The sequence below is a fragment of the Cladophialophora bantiana genome (genome assembly GCF_000835475.1).
Source record: "Cladophialophora bantiana CBS 173.52 unplaced genomic scaffold supercont1.29, whole genome shotgun sequence".
In the NCBI taxonomy this organism is placed as follows: domain Eukaryota; kingdom Fungi; phylum Ascomycota; class Eurotiomycetes; order Chaetothyriales; family Herpotrichiellaceae; genus Cladophialophora; species Cladophialophora bantiana.
The window spans coordinates 241,197-266,399 of NW_015971603.1; the positions used below are offsets into that span (position 1 = coordinate 241,197).

Sequence of the window (25,203 nt, forward strand, 5' to 3'; positions counted from 1 at the left end):
CCGTCAGAGTATACGCAGCAGTCCTGGGTGCCATTCCGCGGTGATTGGCAGACTGCTTATGCTATACTGAAGGAGTCGAACAATCGATTCCCTCTTTCGGATATCGCCGTAATAACTAGCAGTGAACTCCTTGCATGCGGCCCCAACGGCCCTCTAGGGATTGTCATCGTCATCATCGTCATCATCATCATCCAAGTAATTAATTAATCCGATATATGATACGAGGGGAGATTTCCTTTTCTATTTTTCACAAAAGGGCACTACAATTCTGACAGACTCTCGCCCTGCTCGCCACCCTCAAGGCTGAGGTGTCTGTGTCATGCCCTGCCCTGCCTTACCTGCTCTACACAAGATATTACACCCGTCCATCTGCAATCCTTTCGCCAACTAATCATTCGCAAAACAAACCCAACCCCCTGCTGTGCTCCGCTCCTGCAGTCATTCCCCCCGAACGGCCAAGCATGTAATGTAATATATGATGCTCCATGCTCCTTCAAACACTCATGCATACAAGTCGTGACCCAGCAGCTATGTCCTCATCAGCAAACCTTTGTCCTTTCCCGAGAGGGCAAAACTAAAACACATAGAGAACTCTCTGCCAGCCATCATGGCAAGAATGTCGAAAGAGATCGGCCAGTGTCCGGGTTAATAAAATGAAGTCGAGTACAGGGGATATCATTAAAATACAGGTTGCTTTTTTTTGGCGCCCTCCATCTCCATCTTCAGCTTCACGGCTTCTGCTCACCGCTGGATGAGCCTTGCTGTGAGCCAGCATCACCGCTCGGTGGTGTCTGCTGCGACTCCTCGCGGGCTTTGTGCATCTTGTCAAACAAACTAAGAGCTGCACTCTGGAGCTCATCAATCTTCTGCTTCATCTCCTCCGCCGTGGCAGTGCCCTCTCCGGCCTGGTTCTTGGCAACGTACTCGCGGAGGGAAGCAATCTTTTCTTTGATGAGATCAGCTTCGGACTTGTCGAGTTTGTCTTCAAATTCCTTCAATGCCTTGTCCGTGTCGTTAAGGACGCTGTCAGCTCGGTTGGCTGCTTCAATGGCAGCCTTGCGCTCCTTGTCTTGGGCGCCATATTTCTCAGCATCATCCACCATGTTTTGGATCTCAGCATCGGAAAGACCCGAGCCCGAAGCGATCGTGATGGATTGATCCTTGCCGGTTGACTTGTCCTTGGCGTGAACGTGGACGATAGAGTCGGCATCAATGTCAAAGGTGACTTCGATCTGAGGAACTCCACGGTGTGCCGGAGGAATGCCAACCAACTGGAAGTTGCCCAACAACTTGTTATCACGGACAAGCTCACGCTCACCCTGGTAGACCTTGATCTCCACAGCAGTCTGGAAGTCGGCGGCAGTCGAGAAGATCTGTGATTTCTTGGTGGGAATAGTGGTGTTGCGGTTGATCAAACGGGTAAAGACGCCACCGAGGGTCTCGATACCAAGAGAGAGGGGTGTAACGTCGAGCAGGAGAACGTCCATGACTTCGCCGGCAAGCACGGCTCCTTGGATTGCGGCACCAATGGCGACGGCTTCGTCAGGGTTGACAGATTTGGCAGGCTCGCGTCCAAAGATGCTCTTGACGGACTCGGTGACCTTAGGCATACGAGTCATGCCACCGACGAGGATGATTTCTTGGATGTCCTTTGCTTGGAGGTTGGCATCTTTCAGGGCCTTTCGAACAGGCTCAATGGTCTTAGCGATGAGGGGATCGACCATCTGCTCGAGTTGAGCTCTGGTTAGCTTGATGTTGATGTGTTTAGGTCCAGATGCGTCGGCGGTGATGAAAGGCAGGTTGATATCTGTTTGAATCGAAGAAGACAGCTCAATCTTGGCCTTTTCGGCGGCCTCGCGAATACGTTGAATGGCCATACGATCGTTGGATAGGTCGATACCAGACTCTTTCTTAAACTGCTGAACGAGATGACGGACAAGGGTGATGTCGAAATCTTCACCACCAAGATGGGTGTCACCATTGGTAGACTTGACCTCAAAGACACCTTTTTGGATTTCGAGAATGGAGATATCAAATGTGCCACCACCCAGATCGTAGACCGCGATGATGCGATCGTCTTCCTTCTCGAGACCGTATGCTAGCGCAGCTGCAGTAGGCTCATTGACAACACGGAGAACGTTCAATCCTGCGATTTGACCAGCGTCTTTCGTGGCTTGTCGCTGCATGTCATTGAAGTAGGCAGGGACTGTGACGACGGCATTCTTGATAGGCTTGCCAAGGTATGCTTCGGCAGTCTCCTTCATCTTTGCCAAAACCATACCTCCGATCTGCGACGGCGAATATTTTTCACCGCGAGCTTCCAGCCACGCATCACCATTTGTATGTTGAACGATCTTGTAGGGGACTTCTTTGATGTCTCGCTGGACTTCTGGGTCTGAGAATTTCCGGCCGATGAGCCGTTTGGTCGCGAAGAGCGTGTTTTCAGGGTTGACCACAGCTTGTCGCTTGGCTGCAACGCCAACGAGACGCTCGCCACCTTCGGTGAAGGCCACAACGGAGGGTGTTGTTCGAGTACCCTCAGCGTTTTCTATTATTCTAGGTTGTTTGCCTTCCATGACAGCGACGGCCGAGTTTGTCGTTCCCAAGTCAATACCAATGACTTGGCCCTTGACCTTTTCAGTCGACTCGGGGGTATCGGTGGAGGCATACCGCGAGATTATTGATGGTCGAGGTGCTCGAATCTGGGAGAGGCGAGAGAAGGGGCTTGAGCGAGGAAGCTGGTGGCTCTATTAGGAGACGGTTCCACGACGGAGGAAACAGCATTGGGACTTACCGCTCTAGACAACCGTGAGGCAATCATGATGATCTCAAATAAAAGAACAAACAGGGAAGCAGTGAAGGAGGTAGGAGATGGGCAGAGGCCTAGAAACCGTGGTGAAGTTGAAGGTGAAGGGAATTGGTGATAGGATGGATGGATAGATGAGCTCAGGATGCAAAGCAGACGCAATACAAATGGACCGAGAAAAAATCTCTCTTCCCCTTCGCCGCAAGCTCGCGCGAGGCTTGGCACAACAGAAACTCTCAGAACCTGCCGAGTACCCAGTAGAAATTATGGAGCAAACCAGCCAAGACCAGCCAAGACCGGCTCAAGTTGGTCTCGGCAGACCTACCGCTTTAAAATAAATTCCAGCGAGCCTCGCCGTGAGAGCCTCGCCCAATCGACGTCACGGGCTGGCAAATCTGAGAAGCACGCCTCTCATTCCACTGTGATGCGATTATCACCCTCAAGTTGAGACAGATCCATTCTTACAAACAACCAATTTATACAGGCTCCCTGCTCTATAGCTGTTGGGGGTCGCTGATCCAAGAATCTCTCCTTTCAAGGCTTCTTGACCCTGCACGCTTACCACCCTCTCCGCCTCGATCTTGCCATCCACCTCCTACCTTGCCGAGCGATGCGTCTCATCCTGTAGATCCCTCAACTTCCGTCGCGAAATGACCGTACCGAATAGCGAACTATGGCTCAATCCTGCAAAGTCCCTTGCTACGCATTCTAAGTTCTATCCCGCAAAGATCACGGTCGCTCACCACCAACTGCGTCATTTCATCAGTTCATCAGAGAAGGACCTCATTTACTATGTATCATGCAAGGACATCTTCGTTCTCGATCTCGCAACCCAACAGAACTCTTTGGTTGCAACGATTCCCTTCGATTCCCGCTGTCTGGCTGCTGACCTGGGCTGGGTTTGTGTAGGAGGAGAACAAAATGGAGACTGCGCCTTCATCAAAGTCGAGAAGGACGAACATGATCGGCCGACATGCTTTGGTCACGACATGAACGTTGACTTGTTGGGAGGAGAAATAGTCAATTCAATGAGCATCCACACTGTCTTGAATGAGGGCAAAACTCCTGACGAACCGGTGGTCCTAATCAGTAACAACGACAAGACCGTTAAGATCTACTCCCTCGCCCAAAGGCAGGTGCTGACAACTCTACCGCATCCTGTTCCAATGAACTTTGCATCCATGTCGCCAGACTCCAAGATCCTCGCGGCAGTTGGGGACTCAGACCATGTGTACTTCTACCGACGACACCTCGACGAAGACCGCGACATCATCGATGGCTCTTCCGGGACGTATGCCAAATATCACTGGCAGATGATCGCCAACCCCGTCGTGCCGACTGGCGACCCCGTTTACGACGACCACAGCTTTGCAGTGACTTTTTCGCCCTCCGGGTATCTTTGCGCAGCTTCTTCCCAAGGTGGATCCATCTCGATATTCGACATGCAACATCTTCTGAGCAGCAATGAGCCTGGAGAATCATCCATAATATGCACCTTTAGATCATCGCGGCAAGCTTTATATGGATGCGTCAGGTCCATGTCTTTTTCTCCTGCACCCTGGGATCTGTTAGTGTGGGCTGAAGACCACGGGAGAATAGGTATTGCGGATGTGAGACGGTCCTGTGTCCGACGGCAGATTCTGGACCTCGACCGTCAGAAAACAGAAGAAGTCAAGCTCGAAGATGGAACCCCTGTTGCGTTTCGCAACATAGGTCATAAGGAACGGTTGGTGCAGCAACGTCGCGCACGATTAAGAGCTATACGTGGCTTGTCGTCCAGAGAGCTAGACAACGAGCTAAGCACTGATGATCTTTTGAGCGACTCTGGACAACGGCATAATCGCCGCGATCTGGTCAATTATGAGGGCCTGGATCTGGATGCGCGAGAAAGATCAATTGTCGAGGCGCTTGACAGCACAATGAATGTCGAACACCCCCCGACTCGCCCATACAGTATCAACTACATTACTTCTTCCCCGGGCTGGATTGCTGGAAGGATATCAAATGAGGACACCTCGCAACCCCCAGGAACTGATCGCTCTATCAGTTCTCGCTCACATCAACCAAGGAGGAGATCATCTGTAGTTTTTTCCCAGCCCACCACCAACAGAAGCCAATCCCCCGATATCATGGTGGTGGACCCACGCATGCTTGTATCTGCGTCTCCAGGCCGCATTGGAGACGACGAGGACATACCAACCATGTCGACAAGTACTTTACCCCCAGCTTCGGGCTCTAACCCACGACCAGGAACCTCTAATATTCCGCCCCACGACCCCTGGCATGTCATTCAGACAGCAGTTGAGTCGGCTCGAGCATCAGCGGCTCGAGCATCAGACTACCGCAATCGCAATCGAGCGCTTCTTGCTCAGGTGGAAAATGCCTTGGAAGAGGAACGGGAACTCGGTAGGCACCTTGAGCGCCAACTGGCCGATGAAAGACAATTATCACTCTCGCTTCACAGGGAGCTTGATACCCAACAGCGGCTGCTCGCCGCGACCTCCAATCGGCTTGACCATATTCGGGCAGCAGCAAGAGAGTCAAATAGAGATATCGAAGCTACGCTGGAACGGGTCCTGCAGCGACAGTTGACGCATGAGCAACAGTTCTTACAACAGCGGTCGCATCAGTTGCAGGTTGAATTGAGATTCGGAACGGAATATTCGAGGAGACTGGAAACTGAGCGGGACAGGATCTTGCTAGGTGGATCTGGAAGTGATCAAACGCCAAATACCAGCACTTTCGACCCTTCAGATTCAAGCTCGGCTCAGACTACGACGCTGCCCACCATAAACATCAGATCGTCCAATGAGTCAGACAATGCTTCCAATGTCCTCAACGAGTATTCCGAAATCAGCGTTGACAGACTGGCCCACATCGAACAATTGGAACAACAGATACGCAGAGCAGAGTCAAGGGTAGCTCAAGCCGCCATTGACACCGAAGCTCTGGCAAACGCCATGCAAAGCAGGCTGGACGTGGCAGAAGCTCGATTAGCATCGCTCAGAAGTCGGACTACAGCGAATGCCAACGAAGTGACTACCACAAACCACACTGCTAACACTCGCACATCGCCGAGAGAAGTCGAACCCGCCAGCCGCCCTCCAATAGCCACGACCAGCATGCGCAGAGGCCCCATGACGGTGACTACAGGCCCGCGAGCCCAGCGGGGTGGCGGTAGTGATGCAGGACGTATCGATATTGTCAGATCTGGAGTCGCCGGTCGCATTCCTGATGCGGATATGCGTCTGGCTCGTATTATGTTTTTGAGTGGCATCTCCGGGAACAGATCGCTCGATGCGAATGGCAATTGGATGCCTCCCGCGGCTGGTTCGGGTTCGCAACGAGTTCTTGGTGCGGGTGGGAGGTCGACGGGCGCTGCGTCAGTAGCAAGTGAGATTGAGCTAGGCACCACGGGAATCGGGTTTAGTCCGGATGGGCAGTTCCTGTAAGTGTTACCACCGACTCGAGAGACCAGGTTTTCTTCTTTTCTCTTTTCCTCTTGTCTTGTCTTTTTTCTTTCTTTTTTTTGGGAAAAAGGCAATGCTTCTGCTGACACATTGCGATAAAGGTACGCTGGCTCCGAAGAAGGAATCTTCGAATTCAAAGTCAACCTCCGCGACCGCATGACCTTTCCTGCTTTCGAGGTGAGATAAAAATGAGACGAACGACATTTCAAGCGTGACAGCGCTTCCTTACTCAACATCTCCCGCATTCACCCGCAATAGTCTTCATTGCGTTGGGAAATATGGAGACCGCGGCACTTTTCCTAAAACCGAGACACATCTACACAGCCTGGTGCACGTTCGTTCGTGAGATGAGGTGGGGGTTGAGGACGGTCAGATGCCTGTGATGATAACGACGACCCGATTTATGAAGGTGCGATGCCCGAAGGCTGCAGAAGGAGAACGGCTTCTACTTGGTCTCTGTCCTCCGTATCCTCGGTGATGTTTTTGGCGCATGGCGTTCGAGGGGGTTCGCTGTATTAATACTCATGCACCGGTGTCAGGATAACAGCTTTAGTTTGGTAAAACAGAACACAAGTTCACGCTTCCTTCCATCTTGTCTTGGCCTCGGGTTCATTGACACAGTGGTTGTCTTGGATTTGTCCAAATTGGCGTACTAGGCATCTACACGGTCTCTTCCGCACACGAAATATCCTACAAAGATGTCCTGTCATCCAGGGACTAATCAAGCACTGGCGATGTCGGCGTCGGCGTCGGCGTTGGCGTCGGCCTTCTCCTGGCCTTCCAGTAACACCATCCCCTTCTCTCCTTGGATTAATTCATCCAAACCCTTGGCACGGACCTGCATAACGCGGCACAAGGTGTACTTGTGCTTACTCCGCACAATCTTCCTGTGTCGATTCCGCCTCTTCTTCTTCTCCTTGAATGTCATGGGCTCGGTCTCGATTCCCATGACTCGGACCCTGCACTCGAACAATCTCTCGTCTAGATAGTTTGGTTCTCCCGTGCGGCGCTTGTCGTACGATTCGGTGGACGCGGCGCCGGCCTTGAGCGTATAATCTCGTGAACCTAGGATGCTGGCCCGGTTAAAGCGCAGAACGTCGCCGGGGGAAACGTTCTTCATGTGGAAGGGCAGGCGGAGGATGTCGCCCTCCGTGAGGAGGTAGGGGAAGCGGTGAATGTGTGCGACCACATAGTGGGGTTTTTGGAGGTGTAGCTTGGGGAGGAGGGTTTGCAGGGAGCGGGAGAGCACCAGTGGACGGTCGAGCGCTGGCGTGGTCGAAGGAGATACTGTCGCGGCAGCGGAGCAAGGCGTTTGGTCAGTCGGGGTTGAGAGGTATGTGGGAGGAATCTCGGGCTGGGTGCTCTGGAACTGAGATATTGGCGTCGTGGTGGACTGCTGCGTCCTTGTCTGGTGAAGCTTTGCGCGAAACGGGAGGAGAAATGTCGGTGGTGGTGCCACCGGTTTCGAGGGTATATTCAAGGCGCTTTGCACGAGAGTGCGCGATGATACATGGTGAGATCTTGTCTGACGAGTTTGGCGTAGAGATCTGCCACTGCGCAGTCAGTAGCCGGTTCTCTCGTGGTCGAAGAAGAGATGCTCACGGGTTTAGTAGTGACGATGGCACCCTCGAGGGCATTGAATCAAAGATGCATTTTACCATGCGCCCACAAATGCGGCACATGTTGTCTGAGCTGAGCGAGATGCTCAGCCTCCCTTAGATGAAGTGGATGTGCAGGCCCAGACAGCCGTGTTGAGCATGTGTAGAGGGAGCTTTGAGATGGTGTCAAGCAAAATACAATGGGCTGCGCAAGTCCAAAGTTCTCTGGCTCACAGACGTCTTGGCGGTTAACGCAACCATCGATCGCCGCTTTACGGCTCCACTCGCCTTAACTCCACCTCCCCTTCGAATATGGACAACTCTCCTTCGCTTTTTATCAAACACTGCCCGACATGGCTTCTCTCAGCACCTCTCGCCAGTGCATTGCCGAGAAGGTCATGGACTACAACTAAACATCATATTGATGGGGCTCGGGGAGTCCTGTCTGGCCCAAGATGTGTGATTATTGCGCCGGCTGGGAATCTCTTTCGATAATAAGCCTGCAATAGTAGCTGGATCGGTTAAACCACACTTTGTGCGCTTAGATAACAGGCTGGACAAAGTTCAGACTCGATGGCTCGGCACTGTATGTGGAAGAGGAGATTTTGGAGAGCGCAGACCGAGACCGGGTCGCGGCCCGTGTGGAACGACTGGACATGAAGAAAGCGGATGTCTATGAGCCTTGAAGGGTAGGCGGAGAGGCGAGTATATAGAATGGAATTGAGAATGAGGGAAGATGGAGCATGGTGTATGGGTGTGCCATCGGCGTGAGCTTCCCGTAGCTCGAGCCGGATTAGTTGTCGGGAAAGGAAGCAGATCATTGAGAATGTGGCTAATGGGATGTGTTGTCAGGGGTTTGACAAGATGTCTAGCTTCGAGAGAGCAATGTCGGCCGACTTCATCATCAAATTGGAAGCAAGCCCCAGGAGATAAATCCGGCTATTGAATTTGAAGCCAAGAGCCTCGTCGATCGCCTAGTACTGTAAGTATCGCGTCCCGGCAGAAGAACTTCAAGGGTAGAGCCAACATATCAAATTATTATAATGCATCTCCGCTCAAACCTCGCCACCCAATGTCCCACTGCCTCTTCGACTCCGTCGTAAGGATACGAGTGGGGGATGAAAGCCTGGAGGATTCACGTATCTGTCCAATATCGTGGTAGTCTTGGCCACAATAAGGAGAGTTATACAACTCTCAAACTTTCGATATAACAGAGGCAAGCGCGCCACCGCACCGTAACGATACCATATACCTAAGGACTCTCCCGGTATGGGCAGAGGGCTAGATGGCTGTGATGACCCGCCTGATTCAACCCACTTGTCCATGTCCATGTGAAATATAGGGCGGGAGAATAAAACTGGCATGCTCGAAAATGTTAGCGGGTCTAGTTGCATTCTCCCATATAGATCTTTCCAGAGTCTGATGTCGAGCATTGAACCTTCTATCGTGGCCTCGGCAGAGTCAACATGACCGAACTCACAATCTAGAGCGTCAATGTGACCGAACTCTTCCTTTTCAGACCAGCGATTGAGGGCCAGTAATTCGGCTAAGGGTTGATCTTTCATTCTCCATGCGAGTGTCACCTTGCCGGGACAAGACACCCATGACCAAGAAGGAGATTTAGTAGGCAGAGTCCGAATGTCAGCCCCATCTTGATACCAGCACAACTCCCTCACGAAATTAGTTTGAAATGGGAAGCAAGCCTAGAAATAGCCGGCAGCCTGTCGTCGGGTTCAGAGAGCGTTCGATGGGCGTATTCATTTAAAAGCTCCCACCACAGGACTGAAAGCTCGTAATCGGCATCTATCTGTTTAAATGTCGGATTGTCCCCGTACGAGTCTCGCTCCACCAGTCGGGATGACAACTGTAACCAACTCTGGCGCAAATGGTTTAACTCGAATGACGGGCCATCGACACAACGTGACCTATCCAGATCCTCCCCATCTTCCCTCGAGATTCCTCCCACCTCATAACCGAAATAAATCTGTTCGAAACAGAAAGAGATTAGTCTTTGGCTGAGTAGAGCTTCTTGCAGCGTCCAGCCCCGAGAATGTATCTTGTATTCCCATCCTCCAGAGCACCTGACGCATTCTTCCTGGACCGGCCGGCCATTTCTATTGTGGCCCAATCGTGCAAAGATCTTCGATCTCAAATCTTGCCCTGCCCCAGAAATATAGATACTTCGCCTCCATTCCCTGTCGGGCATCCTAAGAGACGACTCGTCACAGGCTGACGCCGCATCTGCGGAAATAGTGACATGAGCTCCAGCATAGATCTCTCGCATCGAGAGTGATTCGGTCTTCCACTCTTCCATGTCTCCTTGAGCAATACAAAGCTCATCGATCCACTGGTATTTTATCTAGAGAGATCGAGTAACCTTTATGGCATCCTTGAACACGCGAGGTAGCTTGTCGTCGACTGGAATTCCTTCAGCCATGTCTTTCAGGTTTTGTGGTGTCATTGGCAATATTCTGTCTTTGGTGTCCGATTGTTGACCCCAGCGGTACGTCAACGCTGTAAACTTGGCTCCTTTGTCAACACTTAAGCGTGCGTTGTCAATGGTTTTGACAATACCGCTGTCAGTGCCCACGTCGACCAGACGCCTGGGGATGTACTTCGAGCCTGAGCTGCCACCGCACCGCCTATGTTTCTGCACACACTAAGTCAAGGCCTTGTGTGCAAACTGCAGGCAAGAGTCTGGCACATCGTCCACCCCAATATTGAGCCTTTTAGGTACCCAAGCAAGCTCCCTTGGGATAATCGTCGAGCCTTCCACAAAGATCTGGCCACTGAACACTCCCCTGCGTGAGAAACACTGAACCTGGTGCAACTGCGGAGCCATCAACAATGGAGGCATAATCCTCAAATTTTCACTCCAATCCTTATATTTGAAGAAGCTGGTATTCCTTGCCCACAGCCTTAATCCCTTGTGTCATGATCCAGCAACGATTACGTCCCTTGTGAAAAGCATTTTGAAGCTTCGTGTGGATGGTTGCGCTCTCTCTCCTCAGAGCTTCACAGGTGCTACAGGCCCAAATCCCACCGCAGCGATCTGAGAAATTCTCTTAAAAGCTGTTATCGAACCCTCGCCATGTGAAGATTCAGATCTAGACTTAGACTTAGACCCAGAATCAGCAAACAGAAGCCCAGAAGAAGTGTTGACAGGGTTGCAAGATAGCCACTATGGCAAACCACCTGAGACGCTAGCTGTCACACTTACTACGGCACTTACTTCAACAACGTTATTCTCACCGACCTGCGACGGCGTGGCAACAGAACAGGAGGTTTCAGGAATGGCCTTCGGATTACAAGCCAAAGTGCATATAAATAGGCAGAGTCTCTCTGAATAGCTAAGGGGATAGAACGCAATCAAGCAGATAGATCCACTCCCATTCTCTGTTCAACAAGAAGCCATTTGAGGAACAGGGACGTGCGTTCCTCCTCCAAGTTTTGACAGAACTTGGAATTCGGCAAAGGTCTGGCAAGGAAGATCTTTTTCAAGTCCTGCTGCCGCTGTTTGAACTGCATCACGAAAAGGCGAAGTTGGGAGAGATTCCCAGACAGATGTCTCTGGTCAGGCTGAAGGAGGAGGCAGAGTGGACAACTAGCAGCTTTGTTTGGCGAATCGAGAGCACGATCGCTAATCGATGAATGATGTTGCTGTTTGTACGTATCAATGTCAGCTAGAGAAAAAACGACCTGCTCAGAAGGCTGATGATTCCGCGCATGACAATGGCACTAGAGCTCACCGGCCTTCGAGATGTCATTCGAGGGCCTCAGCGACTGCATTTTTTTTTCTGCCCTTACTCGTAGCACACTCTTTAGTCCGTTGCAACTCAATATAGCTTTTTGGATCAGGGAGCGCCGTACATTATCCAGCCTCATCTGGTCAAAGCAGTGGACGGAAGACATCGGCCCTGACAGCGGGGCCCGTGTCTGCATGCACATTGTGAAGCGAGTGTATGTGTCGTCATCGAGAGAGGTGGCGCCTATGGCAGCGTTGATCAACACGTCGAGGTAGCCTCATCTTCTGAAGACGGCATTGGCGGCGCGGATTGATGATGGGTCGGTGACATCGAGCTTCAGTGTCGAGAGGCGGGATGATATATCTGAAACAGTGACCGAGCATGATGTGACGAGTTCAGTTCTGGAGGCTTCAACTTTGTCCAGAGAGCGGTCGGACGTGATGACATGAAAGTCGTAGTCAGGTGTGGTTGCGAGGACCTGGGACGTAGCATAACCTACTCCGCTGTTGGCGTTGGTGGCTAAGACATACGAGGAGCTATTTGTGGCGGTGGCTTTGCTCTTTGATGAGAAATGGATCTGGTTCTGTTCCCCTTGTATAATATTCATGATACTCCATTGACCCAACCAAAGTACTCCGTACCGGGACTGATGGCAGACTTCAGCATAGGGAACCATTCTAACCAGCTCGCTATACATGTGGGCTTTTCAAGGGCAGCCGATCATTGCTCAGCATGGAGAAACCCTGTGAGTGAATACTCCAGGCCGCAGAGTTGATTGGTCCTAGTCTGCTGTATACTCCGTACGGATATGCAGGCTTTTTCTTTTATCCTTTTGGCCCGTCAAACGCCGAGCTGATGATCGGGGATGTGACACAACGATATGCTCGAAAGGCTCGGGTTTGGCCAGTGACTCCGCATATAAGTACTCGATATCCTTACTAGGTACCTAGGCAGGTATGCTAGTCGACAGGGAGAAAAGGGGGTCAGCCTTGTACGAAATATTCCTTCCCCCTAAGAAATCTCTCTCATCCTTGTCCCACTTCTTAACAGTTCCGTTCTGCTTTGCTTGCTGTGAGCCGGATACTGGCTGCTGGCCACTACTGGGGCGTAAACATCTTGTCCGCCATTTCCACGATGCCCCTGGCCGGCCGCGCAAGCAGCTGCCCAAGCAACGGATCGACCACTCCGCCCTCACCATCTGCGAGCCCCTCCCACTAGCCGCCCCAATTGCCCTCCAGCCAGCCAAAAGACTCCCTGGGGACGTTCTCATGCTCCTTGTGATACTTGACGGCTTGCTGCCTCCACACGAACCGAAGATCCACCCTGCGGCCGGTCCTCTGTTCCACGAGCTTGGCGATCTCGCTCGCCGACGTTGCTCGGGACCCCGTCAAATCGCAGCGTCTGGCCGATGTATTTTCCGTAGTTGGCCAGAATAACGGCGTTGCCCTCAGCTAGATCATCGATGTCGACCCACGAAATAGCCGCTTCATTGGGGACGACCCATTCCAGAGGCTGCGTGTCTCCCTTTTTGAACACCCCCTGTTGAAACCCGGTATAGTATCCCCAGGCCTGTGCGTACAGACCTTCTCGGACAATCACGTAGTCCATACCGCATTTCGCCAAGTAGTTGGCTGTGTGAATGTGACCCTGCTGGGTGCCGATGACGCTCTTCAAGCCCGTCTCACCACCGAACATCATGCTCGTGTAGATGATTGTTCTGACACCCGCAGCTCGAGCCGTTTCGATCGCGTTCTTGTGGAACTCGACCCGCTGAATGCCGGGATCAGTGTGAGAAACAAGAAACAACACGTCGCCGCCAGCAAAGGAAGACTTTAGCGACGCTGTGTCAGTGTAGTCGCCTCGATGGCCCTCAATGCCGTACGCTTTGGCGATGGCCGGGGCGCGATCAGGATTGGAAGACGAGATGATGAGATCCGTTGCCGGCATCAACTTCTCCTCCAGAATCTGTCGTAGTACTCGAGACCCGAGACGGCCACTGGTACCTGTGAGGATATAACGGGTCGTTTTGGTGGTGATTTAACTTGGGAGTCGAGACAGGAGCTCTGACAACGGACGGATCTTGGTGCTTTAAATCTCAGTTACGGACCCCTTTGTGCTATTGTCACCTTTTTCGGCGTAGCAGGCCACCGCATCAATAATGTCGCGGGCATCGGAAGACAGGTAGGAGCCTGCTCGAACTGCCGCTTGAATCGTTTTTGTCAGCCTCTCAAGCGACCGCTCACGTAGATGACCTTGTTGATTGATAATAAACCTACTCCTATATCGCGTAGTTAGAGTCAAAGACATCAACATTCTGCGACTGTGGCTCCGTGGGGTATGCAAAGGTCGGCTTACAACGAACTATCCAAGGTCCCAACCAATCATACCGGCCCCTGGTACTTAGAGCCCCGGTCTTACGAGTAGGTGGTATGACCGGAAAGGGCTAACCACCTGGAGAGTCCTCTGTACTCCGTATTAATAACCATAATAACCATAACCCATAATTTCTAGATACCCGACCCTTATCCACCCGTGGAGTCATATAAGACATACGAACTCCAAGGCCCATTGCACAAGCACAGAACCCATGAACCTGCTGCATCGGTATGCATCACCGACGTTTTATTGAGACCAGTTTCGGTATAGCTTTCTTGAAGTTGACGCAGTTCGTCTTAGGAATTCCTGGAGAAGCTAGTGGCGTTGCATATCGATTAGCTTGGACCTTACCTAGGTGGCTTCCGCAATACGAGTATCAAGGCTGGGTCTAGGAGCGAAGCGGCATGAGACATCACTGTTCTTATCGTCATGTACTGGGTAAATGTGCATTAGCTGACTCAAGCTGGAGATGGACTAGGTGAGAGGCCACCATTTCGAGGCCCCCAAAGCCATGGAAAGGAACGAAGCGAGACCGGCGCGGGAGAGCGGTTGCAATAGCAGGGTTAGTCCAAGTATAAGGGAAAGCATGCTTCTTTCATACAAGATGCCATGCCATACCTCACTGTTTTCTTCATGTCGATCGTAGAACAATTTTCAAGTCTAAATCATGTATAACGCCAAACACGCAAGATGAGAGCCCCGCAATCCACTCATCTTCTGCCGCCGGTCCTTCCTCCAAATCGCACTCCTCCACCACCTCGTTTTCCCGCGCCATTTCCACTTCGATATCGCTGCTTCTGAGACCTGTCTCGCCTCTTCTCGACACCTAGACCTCGTCTTTGCTGCTTGGAATCCCTTCCCTTGCTACTGGGGGATTTTGGAGATCCAGAACCCTGCATGATCCGTCTTGCAACCTGTCTTGCCTCTTCCACGTCCAACTCCATCTCGTCATCGCCTCGGTCGCGAGTCTCCTGCTTCGTCCTCTTCTGCATCCCGGATTTGACTTTCAGCCTGCCTTTCTGGCCCCTTCTTACAGCATCAGCGCCAGACACCGCGTCGAGATACGCATTGACCGAATTGTCCTGATTTCCAGAGCCAGACATGACAACATCGGCGTCATCACCTGCATCATCTTGGTCGCCGCTGAAGACAAGTTTGCCATCTTCATTTACCTTTGCTTTCGTTTTCTTCGTCCCGGGACGCACATCCCTCAGTCGTCCCAGTTTTTTGGTAGCAATGCTCGCCATGCTTCGCGGATCGAGAAGATCAAGTGGCTCCTCGCCCTCTTCATCTTCACGGATATACTGCTCATTCCCTCTCTTCCTGCCAGCCGCTGAATATTTCTTGAAGGAAATTCCTGACATGGGATCATTGTCATCATCTTCATCATCGCTGCCTTCAATTTCCGAATCATCGTCGTCAGAGCCATAGACAGCCTCATCGAACTCATTGTCATATTTCTTCGTCGTAGCCCCCTCATCTTCATCGACCTCTTCATCGTCTTTCTTCTTCCGCTTCCCTCGCGCTCTCCGCTTGCGGATATTTACCACCATCTTCCTATCCTCGCCACCAACCCAACTTTCAACCTTGGCTGAGTCAAACCTTCTCAGACACCGATCTAATATTCCCTTGACCTTGGCTCTCAATCGCCCTTTGTTCTCTTTACTCCAAACCATTAATCCGGGAACAATATTTGGCATTCTGGGTTCCAGCATTTCTGTGGGCAATACCACGACCATAACCTTGACAAATCCAAGCGCCGCACGGACGATCTCGCGATTGTTCGACTGCAAAAACATCGAGACGGTATCCACAAGCTCCTCTTTCGTCTTATCGCTTAACCGTGAGTGAAACTCGAAGAATAACCGGCTGAGTGCGATGATACTGGCCGCGACCATGTGCGGAGCCACACCAGCTAACCCGGCACTCACCATGGTGAAAACCTCTTCCAAAGTCGCCGGCGCATCCGGAGAATCATTCGGCATGTGTGGGACGAGGCGATTTCGAATCGTGGTACCGGGAGGATTGGACGGGCTTGAGATTTTATCCGTGAGCGCGATGAGCAGATCAAATCCCGCAGTGCGAGCTTTCTCATTGCTATCTTTACAAGCCAACACAACTTCACTGAGCATGCTGGGAATGAAATGGAGGTCAGTAAGAGGGAGGAAAGAGACGAGTGTATCAATCGCAAGAATGCGATCTCGTCGGGCAGGGACGGGAGTTATTTCTGAAGTCCGAAGAATCAATTCTTGCAGTTCCCCGTTGCGGGCAGCGAGCGCCTCTGCTCCAACAGGGGAAGTTGATAATCTGGGAATGAGCTTGTATGCTTTCTTGATGAGTTGCGGATCGGATTTCAGGATGGCTGGGTTGGTCAGGATATTGGAAGAGATGGAGAAGAGGGAGGAAAAGGTCGATCTTGGTAAGTGGACCGAGAGCGCAATGACAAGATCGAGTAGGGTGTGAGAGGTTGGGGGGAGTTTGCTGCTAGAAGGTTGGTTTTGTTCCTTTTTCGGAGGTGGCCGATTGGGTTGAGGAAGTGTATCTTGGAGCATCTTTGACACTCGCTCAAAAGTGTCCACCAAATCCTTCTCGGGTGTGATGCTGAGGTAGCTGTTGATACATTGTAAAATGTATGCACGAGACTGGGGCAATGTTTGACTGTAGACATTGAACAGAACCGCCAAAAAGTTGCCCGCAAAATGGGCCAAGTGCTGAATATTCTTCTCTGCATCTGACCTTTGTATTCGCCGTTCCAGCAACAGGACCTCATCCGGAAGATCCGATGCTAGGAGTGCCTGGTTCGACTCCACTAGATTCTGCAAGCCTCGACACAGATCAACTCTCAGATCAGCCTGCTTGTAAAGAAGATTTGAGATCATCTCAGCAAAGGGCTGGTCAAAGGCCGTTTGCAAGTCGAGGGGGAGATCGCAATAGCCTGGCAAGGTCGCCCAGACTTGCTGGACCACAGTCTCGAAGACCTTAATGTCCATTGTCTTTTCAACGTTGCCATGATTGATGATCCGCTGAAACATCACCTCGCTGAGAGGGACTAGATCGTTTCGGAAATGTGCTATATTCGTGTTGGATACGTGATCTCTCAGTAACGGGAGAAGCCATGCTCTGCCGGGTTGACCTGGCTGTGGATTGATAAGATTGTGTGGGAGAACGCTCAACACGGCACCTGGGCCAACGTTGCGAATGGCATGACCAAGGACTGCGTCCGCTTCCTTCTTGCCTTGGAATCCCTCGTGACTTCGTAACTCACCGATTGCCTTTACAATAGGGAGCAAGACCGGATCACCCCGCCACCGGAGCACATCAAAAATGGCGCTCAGGGTGCTGAAGACCTCCATCCAGGCTGTCTGATATTTCACGGACAGGAGGTCAAGGGCCTTTTTCGAGAGCTGCTCCAGCAGCTTTTCGTCATAAATAGACGGGTTAGATATAACGCTGTCCGGAACACAGTTTGCGAGGAACGAAATGAGACATTCCGACGCCGAGACTCTGATGTTGTGAGATGAGCTAGTCAGAAAAGGTGTCACTAGATCCCAAAGCTCCGGCAACTTCGCGAAAGTGTCTTCAGGGTCAACCACTGCGGCAGTGCCATAGGCCCTCGACAAGATTGCTATCCAGGGGGGAAGCAACTGAGAGTCGTTCTGCGCAGGCTTCAAATCCACGATCGCTTCCAGCAAGCGTGGCAATTTTGAAGATGAAACTTCATCTTGCATTCCCTCGAATATCACCTCGAACACCTCAAAAGCGCTCATGACCAAGTATTCATTCCTCGACCTAGATAAGGACAGTAACAACTCGCAAAGTGATTCGATCTTCTTGCTTGGCCACCCACCCGATGCCACCGCAACAGTTTTCGTCAGTTGAAGAGCATGAATGATGGCGGGCTCATGGCTGTCGTCAGGTCGACCCTTCTGCCGCCGTACCTGATGAACCAGGTCCACAGCGTTCTTGAGATTATTCTGTGCAGCCGCTGCGCACAGCTCGGCGGCCGGGTGATCAATCGCAGGCCCCGGTGGAGGATTCTTCAGAACATTCGTTATTGCCTCCTGCGCTCGTTTCCTTATTTTAGGTCTTGTGTCAATAGCCAGTGTGAGCAATACAGGGACTGTCTGCCGGGGGCTGGCTTGAGTCTGCGGAAGATTCCATGCTGCAGCATCTTGGGCAATCAACAACGACTCCAGACATCCAATGGCTGACCGTAACAAAGGTCCGTTCGCTGAAGAGGCTTTTAGGTAGGGCGCCAACAAGGACAGGATCATGGTGAACTGTGAGCGGAGGAGGCTTGTAGGTACATGGGAAGTGATCAGGTCGAGCAGGTAAATGGCCGAGGTGACAACATCGCTGTCCCCTCCTGCAGAATTATATTGTTTCAAGAGGGCGAGAAGAGCAGCAAAGTATGCCGTGGGGGTGAATTTTGTTTTCTGCTCAATGAGGGTTTCTTCGATCGAGGACAGGACTACAGCAGTCTGCGAATAGGTCAGTGAATTTGGCAAGACGACAATTGGGCCAAAACATACATGCTGTTGACTCTGGAGGTTAGGCGACTTTATCTTGGCCAATTTCTCCTCAAAAGCCATCTTGACAGCAATATGAGCAGGCGGGAATGCTCAACGGTGCTGGGTGCGGTGCGGTGTGTCCGTCAAAATGTCAAGTGCGGGCAACTTTTTTTCGGTTCGGGGTTTGCCGATGTTTTGCCGTCAGCCTTGTCAGCCTCGTCACCGACAAGCTTGGCGATGGCCATGGCAGTTGACAGGTGATACACTCAAAGCAGGGAATAAGGAGGTCCATTGATTTCACTGCGGGGTATGCTATTGATTTAGAAGTCATACGAAATTTGTAGGTCTCATCAGACCAATAGGGGCTTGCCACAGGAGCGTCAAACTCCTAGATTTGTCCGTTCTGATGTAGTTACACAAGTTGATTTTTGGGAACCGAACTTCCTCTGTGATGACCTGGAATAGCTGGTGCTGAGCCGGTCACCAATTCCTTGCCAGCTTGTCGCGTCAATTAGGGAACCAGTTTTTGATAACAGGCGCCGTAGGAATTCCTAATGCCACCTTTCGAAAATACTGCCGAGTCTGAGGTATTGACTGTCGACTTACAGTCAGCTGAGTCTATGGATACCCTCATCTAGAAGTGGCAGCGTCGGTTAGGACTCACCAGTTGATTCTCCACGGCGTACCTTATCAGTAGATCATGCTGTGCCAGAATCAACTCCGCGCGCTGCTTGCGTTGCTTTTTCTCGTACTCCTCCCTTTCGCAAGGTTGGTTTGGGGGGCGGTCATCAGGATCTACCACTGAGACTCTAGAGGGGTATTTGTTCGCATTTCCGCTCATGTTCGGGATTTTGACAGTTGAGATTACAGTTGTGAACATCTCGCTCGGGGCGTGAAATAGCTGCTTTATGTGGTGACATGGGAAATCATGGAACACAGTGGTTGACACATCAAAAAGGCCGTGATGGTTGAAGGTTCTCTGGACACGATTATCTATTCTCACTCGAAGATAGAAACTACGAGGTGCTGAAAAGCGAGACTAACGATGGATGAACTTGGGGCAGCTACAGAGTTGCAGAGCACGTGCCACTACCATCATAAATATCAGAGCCTTTCATCGAAAGTTCAGGTCAAGTGTCCGAGCGTCAAAGTCTAGAAAGAGCGAAAAGCTGCGGTTCAAATGTGCTTGCATTGAGAGTAATGTCTTGACACATTAATCGTCCATGGGCCATTGAGCAAGGCACAGAATATTTTAAAACACCCATCTCACCTCTTCCAAACTCGCAGACCTCATATGGCATCGCCGTTCTCAGCTGTAATGTATTCATGCCACACATGTCCTCCCCACATCTGCCTTCGGGTTTTGATCAAGAATTCCACCTTCGTTCTAAAGTTGTGCAAGTCGCCGAATGTACCGGGAAAAATTTCATCATTTCCCCTTGTTTCAGTCGTAAAATTTTAGACAAGATTTTTTGCAGCCCATACCCACCAAATGAGGTAGTCCCCGTATAGTGCCAAAGCCACCTCCCGTCCAAAATGACCCTCATGAAACGCCGTTATGTTGATTTGCCATGCCGCTAAATGCTGAAGGACCAAAGACGTCTGTACACACCGGCCCCTGCCGGGAGCTGGATATCACTTCGAAGAAACATTATGATTAGAATTAACATCCGTTCACCAGCGAGTTCTTGGGCCACGAGTAGCCAGTATCGGGCCTGAAATCAATGTTAGCTCAATTCGCCGGCCAGGCAGGAAGAGGTAAACCTTACCAGCTCGTGACATTCGGGTTGTGATACACCTCGTAATGGTTGTTAATGTATTCGGTCGTCTCATATCCTTCAGGGTCGCAGCTCATTTTGCCATTGTCATCTTGATAGATGCGGATGTAGTCGAGCCGCATGGTAGCCGGCATGAGAGGCGCTAGTCCGGTCAAATTCAGAGCAGAGAAACCAGGCGACATGCCGAAGTTGGCAATGATTGACATTGGCTCCTCAGGCACAACTCTTTGAGCCACGTTGCCATTGGGACCCAAAGCTTGACCTTCCAGACGCCAGACAGGAGACTCGCCAACGAACCAAGTGATGTCGCCCTCAGCACCGGGGGTGTATTCGAAGGCGTATACTTGATAAGCGTTCCCATCATACCACGCATTGTTCAGATTTGACAAGCCTGAAACTGCTTGCTGGAAAGGTCCACCTTTGTATGTGTTCATGGCCGTGACCGAGAAATCAAACACTTCAACGAAGTCGTAATTGGGCTGATACCAGATGTCAAAGGGCGCCACCTGGAAGGACTGAGAGACCATTCCAATCTGGTTACCTTCGGCATCAAGGGTGCCGACGCTCGCTTCGAGCACATCAATTTCGGGGGCAGATCGAGATTTTCCGGGAGTCGGATGGTCCTCACCGGAGCAAGTGCAGGCCGGAAGTCGCATGCCTGGAAGGTAACTGATGCCATCGGGAGAGCTCTGGTTTGCTGTGATGCCAGCGTCGCAAACATCTGCGTACGAGTAAGGCCACAGACCGTCCGTTGTGGCGGCGTAGCCGGGTCTTCCAAGGTTCCCCATCGACCAAAACCCAGGCCAGAAGCCAACCGTGTCGCCACGGCCGGGGAGGGAGATACTGGCCTCCAGTCTGCCGCCCTTGAAACATAGCTGATTCCAGGATTGCAGCATGCCAGAGCGATAGTTCAAGCCATGATTCTGGAAAGCATCGAAACGCAATTCCAATACACCATTGTTTGTTGTGGCCGCATCAGGATCGTACCACTCTAAATCCCTTGTCACACCGTACCAGATGTCCACCGCAGTCCAGTAGGGGTCATCTCCTTCGTAGAATGTTCGTCCTGGTTTAGAGAACTCGTCCGAAAAGACCAAATTCCACGTATTGCCGTGGAAATCTTTCTTCGTCTTGACCGAATCAGGAGTGTCGGGATCAATGAGACCAGTGCGCATATTCTTTAGTAACGGAACCTTGCCATTCCCTATACAAGCGTTTGTGTCTGCGCAGGGGTTTGGTGATGAGGTTATTTTCTGAACAAATGTCCTGATTCTCACGGGTTAGCAAGCAGACCTAGTAAGTGAGGGGATGTACCAACAGAACAGGGTATCCCACAAACAGGACCAATATGCCTATTGTGATTAGGGCCAGGCCGCCGACATTAACCAATCCTCTTCTGTTGAATATATCACAGTCACGATCCTTGTCGTTGGGATCAGGGTTGTGGAGGTAATCGTCTTTTTCGACGTCTTCCGGGAATAGAAGGAGACCAGCAGACGGGAGAATATTATATTTTTCTGACACTGTTTGAGTATTGACGTCGTTGTCATCACTGCCGGCTCTTGAACCTGGTCTTGATTGACTGGAGTCTCTGAACGGATTCTCGAAACCTCTGCTATCTCTGCTCTGATCCGATTCCCAGCTTGACCGACGGGATGAGTAACTTGACCGAACGGGGGATCTCAAGGGTGAACCATCGTCTCTGAATCTGTTTGAGCGGCCTGTGACCGGGGGCAAGAGTCTCTCTGCCGAGTCCTGGACGCGATCTGAGGAGTAGACATTGTTTAATTGTGACCGGGAGGTGGTCGGCCTGGAGGCGGTTGGGACCAGGGTCCTCGAAGAACTGCTCGCGTCGGTGTTGAGCAAGTCGTCTTGGCCTGAATTGAGACGAATATGAGGGGGGACTCGAGGGGGGGATGAGGAGCTGTTGCTGTGGGACGACATTATAAGATGGCGACCGACTCGTCGTCAAGGAGATCGATCGCCAACACAGACAGGATCCGGGTAGAAGAACAGTATTTGTCCAGCTACGGAGACGAGATCGAAGAGGGCTGAGTCGGTTTTAGGGTTGGAGGACTGAAGGAAGAATATCTTAGGGCCGGCCGCAGTTTTGAGAGGACGGGGTGTGGAGGATGCCGACCAGCGAGAGCGTAAGCAGTGCAGATTAGGCGAACAGGTGGTTGAAAATAGTAAGGAGACCGGGAGGGAGTGAGGACAAAACACCGACGGGGTTCGAAGAAACAGGGCAAGAGGATCTTCGTGATCTTGTAGAGCAAAAAGGCCTCGCTGTGCAATGAGGTTGAGTTTGTGGTGGTGAGGCTGCACAAAGTCGTACTCCTTTCTGGCCGGCAGGAAAGAGATACTAGCTTCTGCCGACTGCAAGGGAGGGATGCTGGGGAGGCGCAGAATAAGGATAGCGAGGTCGATACAGAACCGGAGGGGGGAAAGGATGTCGTGTTTGGAAAACGAATGAAACTTCTCTGACTGCAGAGAATGGTCGAGCAAGGAACAAAGATGGTGTTGTGTTGTTGACCTTCGAGTCGCAGTTGACAGGTTTCTCAGGATACAGAAGTTTAGACGGTCGGAACAGCAGAAAGAGGCTTTGGGGGGAGAGAGGGCTGCAGGGCGGCAGGGCGGTAGGGGAGTGGGCTACAGCCTACGAGGTGCAGGCTACGGGGGCAACTGGGCTAAACCTTAGTGGGCGGGCAGGTGGTCCGCTCCCTGAGTCTCCTTATGAGTGGCCCACAGCCGAGCCTAGTGCCGCAGTGTCTGTGCCTAGCAGGTAGTGAGCCTCAGCTGTAACTGCCAGGTGCTGGGCCTCATCTCAGCCCGGGGGAGAGGGGACTTGGATCATCCTCGCTGCAGATTCATGGGTGGTTAATGACTAGGCCAGCGGTCTGGAGCTGGGAGCAGTTACAACCACCAGCAGGAGTACTTTACTGAATGGTCTCTTGAACGAGCAGAGTATGGTGGAGTATACTCTGCAACTACATAGAGTAGGTAGGCATGTTATTTCTGTACAAGTATGTACTACTTAGGCACGCCGGAGACCGTGTTGTAAATCGGGACTCGGTCGGTACCTGCATGTCGGCTCGTCCTGCGCTCCCTCTTCACTTTTCCTCCCGCAAAGAGTCAAAACTGCGGCCTCCCACCTTCACAAACACACAATACCAACTGCTCGTACTTTTCTTTGGATTGCCCTTCATCACGAACCTCCTTGGCTCTCGTGTTCTCGTGTTCTCGCCGCTGCGATAAACCCTCTCTTGCGTGCCATGCTTTCCAGCTCCCTCCGACGCCCTCCTGATCTGAAAGTGCTCTCATCTGGTACAAGTCTCAGGCTGAGCTGCAGATCTCCCTCTTCTCAATCATGATTTCGTCGTTCCCCCTGGCCGAGACTTGTCGCGGCCCACGGAGTGGCCAGCCCACCCAGATCCCAAGCAACTGGGGAAAGGGAAATCTGAGGGATGCGTGCGTTTGGCCCAAAAACAAACCCAGCATTGCCCAGCACCAGCGGCCTCCGAAAAGAGTTGACGCGTTGATGGGCCGTAGTGGCACAGCAGTGCCCCATGCCTTCTGCGGCTTCACCCTCGAATTCGTGCTGAGCCCCATCAGCCTCCGGCTCGTGCACGCAACCTGGGACAGATGAGCAAATCACGGCCGCCAGTGGCGCTACTCTGATCGAATCACCGTGGTGCTGACGCCCCGAGACTCGTAGTGGTGGGGGATGGATCCTGGAACAATCTGACGGGGCCTTGATTTCGCCTGTTTCCTCAATCTCAGCTCCGTTTTGATTCGCTTTTGCCATTCAGGGGGCCGCCACACCAGCGCGCGACTGGTCAGAAGAAATGCACTTTGCACCATGCAACATCCTTCGCCGTTGTCCCGTCTATTCTTAAATTTGTGCCAAGGATGAGTTTTCCAGCCTCTGGAAGACAGAAATGCATCTTGTGACGTGCTCTCGAACACAACCAGCATGATATACCGGGTACCGAAGACAAAATCTGACCTTTTCAATAGATAGGATACTCTGTAAGTACGAGGTACGGAGCGCCTTGACCCAGGCTCTCACCCTGGTGCTTTTACCAGTTCATCCTTGTTCTTGATTGGCGGCTCTGTTTTGATTCGTTTCGGTTATCACTAGGACTCTTTGCGGTACCAAAGGCGGAATTGCCACGATCATCAAACCGTGACGCGTTGCAAGTACCTACAGAGTACCTTGTATCTCTCCTAGTACCGAGTATCCTTCCCCTGTCTTTCATTGATGCAACTTCGGATATTGTCCCAGGAATCGAGAACCCCACATACAGACTGTCATTCTGCATATCGTTTCTGATTCGGCGATTGATTGTTCTCTGGAATTGCCCTGGATATTGAACCCTGTGGCTCCATGGTATGTGCCGCATTACCTACATAGGAATAGGCATCTCTACTAGTATCTAGATATTCCCTATTTTCCAACGTTTGAAATACCCGGCTGTGGATCCAGTCCAACACTCTGATGCAGATTATGCTCCCACGCTGGAGGCGTTTACTACATATTGTTCCCTGAAATATTCGCGGCATAACTTGAATGTTGTCCTGTCAGGAAACACATGTATAGCTCAATACGTACCTAGGTGGGCAAAACTATCTGAGAAAGGGGATGTTTCAGAAGAGAGGGCGCACTTATCGGTCTACGAGCCACCTGGATCGACATACATAGAACTTGCGGTCTGCCGGAGTCTTTTCATATCTTTTTGATCGACCCCAGGAATGTGCCCGAATCCCACTCGTCGTATGCAGGGAATATAGTTTACGCATAGCGCGCCATCGACGACCTCCATCGACGACCTCCACCGACGACCTCCACCGACGACCTCCACCGACGACCTCCACCGACGACCTCCACCGACGACCTCCACCGACGACCTCCACCGAC

The 25,203-nt window shown here is 51.7% G+C and overlaps 8 protein-coding genes across 8 annotated transcripts; 1 reads left to right on the forward strand and 7 right to left on the reverse strand.

Annotated features, from left to right (window-relative positions):
• Positions 1–728: 728 nt before the first annotated feature.
• On the reverse strand, positions 729–2,821 carry Z519_12462 (hsp7-like protein; the record flags this gene model as incomplete). The annotated part of the gene is made up of 2 exons (XM_016770168.1): positions 729–2,738; positions 2,795–2,821. 2 exons carry the CDS (start codon positions 2,819–2,821, stop codon positions 729–731), a joined length of 2,037 nt encoding a protein of 678 aa, XP_016613666.1.
• Positions 2,822–3,456: 635 nt separating this feature from the next.
• Z519_12463 (uncharacterized protein) lies at positions 3,457–6,462 on the forward strand (the record flags this gene model as incomplete). The annotated part of the gene is made up of 2 exons (XM_016770169.1): positions 3,457–6,254; positions 6,378–6,462. 2 exons carry the CDS (start codon positions 3,457–3,459, stop codon positions 6,460–6,462), a joined length of 2,883 nt encoding a protein of 960 aa, XP_016613667.1.
• Positions 6,463–6,997: 535 nt separating this feature from the next.
• Positions 6,998–7,958, reverse strand: Z519_12464 (uncharacterized protein; the record flags this gene model as incomplete). The annotated part of the gene is made up of 2 exons (XM_016770170.1): positions 6,998–7,829; positions 7,879–7,958. The coding sequence occupies 2 exons, from the start codon at positions 7,956–7,958 to the stop codon at positions 6,998–7,000; spliced, it is 912 nt and encodes a 303-aa protein (XP_016613668.1).
• A 3,939-nt stretch (positions 7,959–11,897) lies between these two features.
• Positions 11,898–12,317, reverse strand: Z519_12465 (uncharacterized protein; the record flags this gene model as incomplete). The annotated part of the gene is made up of 1 exon (XM_016770171.1): positions 11,898–12,317. The coding sequence occupies one exon, from the start codon at positions 12,315–12,317 to the stop codon at positions 11,898–11,900; it is 420 nt and encodes a 139-aa protein (XP_016613669.1).
• Positions 12,318–12,886: 569 nt separating this feature from the next.
• Positions 12,887–13,791, reverse strand: Z519_12466 (uncharacterized protein; the record flags this gene model as incomplete). Its single annotated transcript, XM_016770172.1, has 2 exons — positions 12,887–13,623; positions 13,728–13,791. The coding sequence occupies 2 exons, from the start codon at positions 13,789–13,791 to the stop codon at positions 12,887–12,889; spliced, it is 801 nt and encodes a 266-aa protein (XP_016613670.1).
• Positions 13,792–14,706: 915 nt separating this feature from the next.
• Z519_12467 (uncharacterized protein) lies at positions 14,707–18,588 on the reverse strand (the record flags this gene model as incomplete). Its single annotated transcript, XM_016770173.1, has 2 exons — positions 14,707–18,477; positions 18,529–18,588. 2 exons carry the CDS (start codon positions 18,586–18,588, stop codon positions 14,707–14,709), a joined length of 3,831 nt encoding a protein of 1,276 aa, XP_016613671.1.
• Positions 18,589–19,014: 426 nt separating this feature from the next.
• Positions 19,015–19,387, reverse strand: Z519_12468 (uncharacterized protein; the record flags this gene model as incomplete). The annotated part of the gene is made up of 2 exons (XM_016770174.1): positions 19,015–19,101; positions 19,172–19,387. 2 exons carry the CDS (start codon positions 19,385–19,387, stop codon positions 19,015–19,017), a joined length of 303 nt encoding a protein of 100 aa, XP_016613672.1.
• A 783-nt stretch (positions 19,388–20,170) lies between these two features.
• On the reverse strand, positions 20,171–22,229 carry Z519_12469 (uncharacterized protein; the record flags this gene model as incomplete). The annotated part of the gene is made up of 3 exons (XM_016770175.1): positions 20,171–20,222; positions 20,277–21,551; positions 21,604–22,229. The coding sequence occupies 3 exons, from the start codon at positions 22,227–22,229 to the stop codon at positions 20,171–20,173; spliced, it is 1,953 nt and encodes a 650-aa protein (XP_016613673.1).
• Positions 22,230–25,203: the final 2,974 nt, after the last annotated feature.